A 6,151-nucleotide genomic window follows, 5' to 3' on the forward strand; every position below is an offset into this window, starting at 1 on the left:
GAGATTTAACAGGATGCAGGATCATTTTCAGATTTTATACATTTTTATTTTTCAGATGTTTTCCTAGTGATGTATAAAGGGGAGAATAACTTTTTATAATTTTAATGGTTTAATAACTAATTTCTTTTGTCTTTGCCATGATGACGGTATGGAATATTTTACTAGTTATTTAATAAGGGTTAATTAGGTTAACAAGGCAAGTTAAGCTTATAAGTCAAGTAATTGGAAAAAAGTGGTTGGTTCTGTAGCCAATAAAAATTAAGGGGGCTAATAATATTGACCTTAGACGTTGAAAACGTTTATTCCAATCAGACTAAAAGAAATAAGACTTGATACTGTGAAAAATGTTCTCTTAAATTTTATTTGGGATAGGGAAATATTTAAAGGAATAACAATTTTGATTTCAACTGTCTCTGCACTTTATTCAAACTAATGTTATAATGTTACAATCAAAGGGTAATCTTCGATCTTTTGAAACCACATTGCATCAGTTGTTGTTTAGTTTTTGTTTCTTCCTCAAGTCCTTAATGTAGTTGTTGTAGTTTTTGAGCCATAAGAGCCTGATGTATTCAATAAAAACTGTAAATTTAAAAAAAAATGTGTAATGTATAAAAATTGTTTGAAGTTTTGATTAATTCCCAGATTTTCAAAAGCAAACTTTTCACACATTTCCCCATTTTTAGTACATATACCATAGCTGTAAAATAACACGCTGTTATCTCCATCTGCTGTGTCTTTGCATCATAGATCTTTAAGATTGAGAGGGAGGGCGAGTATCAGCGTTATCGCCCCTTCAAAGAGTTACCCAACCGCCAGCTGCTGTGGCACGGCTCGCGCACCACCAACTATGCTGGTATTCTGTCTCAGGGTCTCCGCATCGCTCCTCCGGAGGCCCCAGTGGTGAGTTTCTTTCTTTTATCTTAAGATTGGCCCTTTTCACAGGACTGTTATAATGTGTGTAACAGTCATCAGCATCTTAAATCCAATAAAGTTTTTAATATCTTGATAAAAAAAGCATATGAACATTTATATGTATTCATATATGTTATATCATCTTTGCATCAAATTACAAAAAAAAAACTAATTGCCGCTTATGCAAAGTGTTTGCAATACAAAGTCTATGGGGCGGGACAGTAAATTTGACCTTGTTCTTTTTTTCTGGCTGCTGTTATCAGTCTCACAATATTTTTTTTCTTTCTCTGAAAGTCTTGATAACACCATAATCAATTTTTTCTTTAAATATTTCAGCAAATAGGATTGTAAAAACATTACTCATTACTTGTTGTAGTCTCTTATTCACTGCGCTCTAAGTTTTTCCAACTATGATGACTTCTGCTTCTGAGAAACCCGGAAATGTGAAAAGGGTCCATTTGATGAATAGCTGCATTAGAGCCATTTCTTTCTTGATCTATGGTGCTGCACTGTTCATTGTTTTTTTGTTGTTGTTGTTGTTCTCCTATGATATCTAAACTGTTATGTGATCTTTCATACAGACGGGTTACATGTTTGGCAAAGGTGTTTACTTTGCTGATATGGTGTCGAAGAGTGCCAACTACTGCCACACGTCTCAGGCTGATCCTGTGGGCCTCATTCTGTTAGGAGAGGTTGCATTAGGGAACATGTAAGTCATTAAAGATTAATCCAAAGAATCTTGATGATCTCTGGTAGTCCTGCAAGAACCCTTTATTTGCTATTCCAGATGACTTGATTAATCAAGTATTTGAGTTTGCAGAGATGTATGGATGCAGTCCTCCAAGCTCATGAGAGTTATACACAATATTCATTCTTTTTCCACTGCACCATGACTTTATATTCTACATTGGACATTATTTCTGTTAAGCGGCAAGACTTTTGTCTAAGCAAAGTCAGATCTTACTGTCCTAATTAAATCATTAAAAATCAAGGCATGATCATGTTTGGTTTTGGTAAAATAAGCGTAATCTAGAGGCCTTTGACTTTTATATAAGCCACTTTTGATACCAAATGAACAAGTTATCATAAACTTGGATAGGTGACAAGACTTTGGTCTGATAGTGTACATTTAACTTGCTTGTAACTATATGTAATTCTTTTGTAGCATTGTAAATATGTTATTTTCGTCTTAATGAATCAAACATGTATATTAAACATGTATACACACATGCACATTTTCGATTTTGTTCTTTTTGGAAATCAAGCAGAAATAACAAACATATTTTATGTATATTATATCATTGCAGATAGCATTTATTTTAAATATCCAAAACTATTTATTTATTTGTAATAATCCTTTTCTTTACTTTCAAATAATTCAAAGTTTTTTTTTCTTTACTTTCAAACCATTCTTATTTATTTTTCCTTTCGTTTTATTTGTATTTTTTTTTTTTTTTACATTTACTTAATAAATTGAATTTGAATGGCAGTTCATAAATACAATTCAGGAAGACGTTTGTGAAATGGTTCTTTGTCATTGCTGTGTTCTCTCAAAATCTGATTGTGCTTTTTTATTTTTTATTTTCCCCCGCTCTATAGGCATGAACTGAAGAAAGCCTCACACATTACAAAGCTACCAAAGGGTAAACACAGTGTAAAAGGTAAGACTATTCTTTATTTGCAAATAGGTGTTGTTTTTAGCTGAAATGCTGTTTTGTTTTTTGTTCTCTTGGCTGAAATGTTTTTGCTGTTTAAAGGTTTGGGAAGAAGTGCTCCAGACCCAAGAGCTACAGTATCTCTCAATGGAGTGGACATTCCTCTGGGCAAAGGCATGAACACAAATATTGATGACACAAGTCTGCTCTACAACGAGTATCCTTTTGATTTCTGCATATTCATTTGTCTTCTGCTGTTCTTATATAAACGTACACTGCAGGTCAAACATTTAGGATGTGTAAGATTTAAAAAAAAATAATAATAATTTGAAAAAGCCTCACCAAAGCTGCATTTATTTAATCACAAATACATTAAAAACTGTCAAATTAGCTAAATATTAAAATGTAAAACAACGAAATATAATACAAATCTAATAATTCAGACTCACTTGACCCTGCAGAAATTGTTCTTTTATGCTAATTTACTGTTCTATATCGAGCAGTTATTATTGGTACTCAATCATTTGTAATTGTTCTCATAGTTATCAATGTTGAAAACATTTATTTTTTCAGTTTTATGGAAACTGATGCATTTTATCATTTGTTTGAGTCTGTTGAAAAGGAGGCTCAAAATAACAGCTTTTATATTGTTCCATTCTAAACGCATTTACTTTCACTATTAAACAGTTTAATGTGTCCTTGATGAATAAAACAAACCAGAATTACAGGTGCTAATTATATTAGAATTATACTACTTTCAATAAGAAAGCTTATTTAAAATATATTATTATATTATATATAAATAAATTATATATGCAGCCTTGGTGAAAAACATCTAACAATCTTGATAATCCTTAATGAAATTTTAACTAGTGTATATCTCTATAAATAGATTTATTTAACCCTTTGACCACTGTGATCAGTCTTGGTACTTGTCATAAATCAGTGTTTTCAAACCTTCATAATGTTTATTTTAGGATAATCGTATAATTATTAAATCAGGCCTTTATTAGGCAAGACCGGGCCAGTCGCCTGGGAGGTTAAGCAATGAAGCTGAAATCATGTCGCGTTTCCACTGTCGGGCTAGTAATTCGTAGCGCGTCACGCAAGCCCCGCCCCCAGAACTTCCCCCGAATCAAACCTCACACAACCCGCCCACTACAGCGGGAATCAGGCAGAAAAAAAGCACCACCATATCATCATCATTTTGTATTTGCAGTTTTCCCTGATGCGTTATTTATTTATTTGTTTGCTGCATGTACTCATGTGTGATCAGAAAACTAGTGTCCGCCTCTTCTTTCACTCCACCCCGAAGCCCCAGCTGGCCCACTTTGGCCCAAGGTATTCGGCGAGCCGAAAAAGGCCAGCCGCTGGCCCCGAGAAAGTCCCGATTAGGCCCGAAAGTGACCGTGAAAACGCGACTGGCCTTGGCTCGCCCTGGCTCGCTCGCTTTAGGCACTATAGTGGAAACGCGGCTATTTTGCAAAGCAATTGGTTCAGTTGTTTTTCAAAACTTTCAAGAGCTTCATTTCTATAAGGAAAACCAGGGAGAAAGATATGATAATAGAAAAGCGTTATTTGACAAGGTAACATTTAGAAAAACAAACATTTATTTGGCAAAGGCTCTTGTCCGTAGCTTAAATCAGAAGCTTGTTGATTCAGCCAAGTCTCTCTGAGGACGAAGGCAGGGGCGGAGTATACCCCCCAGACTGGGCCAACCTGGTGGTGGATCAACAATTTATTTCATGTCACTTCATGTTAGTCATGTTTAGTTTCTCAACAAATCTTCTGACCAATCAAATGCTCTCTAGTATCTGACGTGCCCCATCATCTTCAAGAGGCTTCACATTTGCTTTTTGTTTGATGCGCTTGATCTCAACTGCTCTCAATGGCGGTGATGAAAACTAAACGCTATTGGCTTTTTTTATAAAGGGGAGGAGCTACTCTGTCCCAGTTTTCTTCACTTTTCAGTTGAGATAACATCAAAATTTCACATTTCAAAGCACTTCACGGGCCCTTTTAAAGCGATGTGTTCAAACCAGTAGTCACATTTTTAATCATTAAAAAATAAAAACATGCAGGGGTCAGTCGGAGTATTTTGAACTCTGTTGTGAAAGGGTTAACTAATGCATTTGTTGTCTTGCTCTTTCCCTTAACTCAAGCTTTCCTCCAGGTACATCGTTTATGATGTTTCTCAGGTTAACCTGAAATACCTGCTGAAGATCCGCTTCAACTATCAGACGTCTCTGTGGTGAGACGCCGGTTAGATCTGGAGAGGTTTTTGGATGCCACTGAATCCCCCTGTTACAGCTTTAGCATCAAGAACCAAACAGCACATGGGTTTAGAAATGATTAAATCCGTTCTCTTGCGCTTTGGCAGCACATTCCCCATTGCTCTAGTCTGTTAGTTTGGAGTACTTTAAGTGGTTCTACCCAAATCACAAACTGCATTGTTGCAAATGTGGCCACCTTTCTACAAGCAACATGATTGGACTTCTCTGTGAAATGTTTCTTTATAAGCTACCAACAGTGGATAGGTAGACTGTCTTCCATATGTTTCATAGGCCTTTTCTTTCTTTTAATAGTTTTGCTAAACCTGGATTCAGGTTACTTGTAACACATGTAGTGTTTACGGTTTTGTTCGGCCTCTCGATTTAAAACAAATAAGAATGTACAGTTTTAGGAAAAAAATGTTGTAAGCTAGGATATAGCCTGCTGCAAGCGAGTAATCTTTTACTAGAATTGCCAATGTATGAACAAGTATTTTGTATGTTAAACATGTACCAACCTAGTTTTGCTTTTTTGAGTTTACTGTCCCTTATTGAAACGTACTTGGGCCATTTGAAATGGCTATCAAAATCTAAGCTGCTGTACTCACGCACCTGTAATAAGTTTTGTTGTTGTTTTTGGCAAACATTTCTCCACAGTATTTGTGGACAAAATAAGTTTCCCAAAAAATGTCTTTGCATCAAAAATAAAACGGTTTTTGGCTTATTATTGTGCTTGAAGCTGTTTTATTTTCGGGGGGTGGTATTTGATTGCAAAAATGTCCTAATACAACTAAATACAAGTAAATAAAATCATACTAAAAAAATTTAATAAAATCAGGGTTTACCACTTTTGATAAATAAAATTCACTACAATAACCTTTTTTGGTCAAAAAATATAATAAAATATTTTTTTTTAATGTGTTTTTTATTATTAAATATTTATTCCAATCATTCAAAACTGAGGGACAGATGAGTTTTCGCATTGATCCCAGGGGCCAGCCTGATCACCCGCTAGTGACCTACACCTGCAGCTTCTCTGCGATGGACATCCAGCGTTCTCAAGCCCCGGTACCTAGCATGCAGCTCTGCACAAGAAGTTTGGCCAGAGGAGAAATAGTCATGCTCAACTGAGCCTGGTTTCTCTCAAGATTATTTTCCTTCACTTTCATCAATTGGTGAAGTTTGGTTTCTCGCCACTGGCTTGCTTGATTTGGGACTTGCGGAGATATGGATCAATGGATTTGCTCTTTAGTGTTTGGACTTTCAGCAGTGAAAAATTTAACCACACTGAGCTGAACTGAACTTCTACTCTGA

General features: G+C 35.5%; 1 protein-coding gene across 2 annotated transcripts in view; it reads left to right on the forward strand.

Moving 5' to 3' along the window:
- Positions 1 to 5,562, forward strand: part of parp1 (poly (ADP-ribose) polymerase 1) — a 41,596-nt gene extending 36,034 nt beyond the window's left edge. For both annotated transcript variants that reach the window (XM_073932751.1, NM_001044942.1), the window contains 5 exons: positions 748 to 900; positions 1,494 to 1,621; positions 2,512 to 2,573; positions 2,670 to 2,784; positions 4,741 to 5,562. In XM_073932751.1, the coding sequence (XP_073788852.1) occupies positions 748 to 900; positions 1,494 to 1,621; positions 2,512 to 2,573; positions 2,670 to 2,784; positions 4,741 to 4,822 (540 nt within the window). In that variant the 3' untranslated portion in view covers positions 4,823 to 5,562. The remainder of the gene's footprint in view (positions 1 to 747; positions 901 to 1,493; positions 1,622 to 2,511; positions 2,574 to 2,669; positions 2,785 to 4,740) is intronic.
- Positions 5,563 to 6,151: the final 589 nt, after the last annotated feature.

This window comes from Danio rerio, chromosome 20 (assembly GCF_049306965.1).
Source record: "Danio rerio strain Tuebingen ecotype United States chromosome 20, GRCz12tu, whole genome shotgun sequence".
NCBI lineage: Eukaryota > Metazoa > Chordata > Actinopteri > Cypriniformes > Danionidae > Danio > Danio rerio.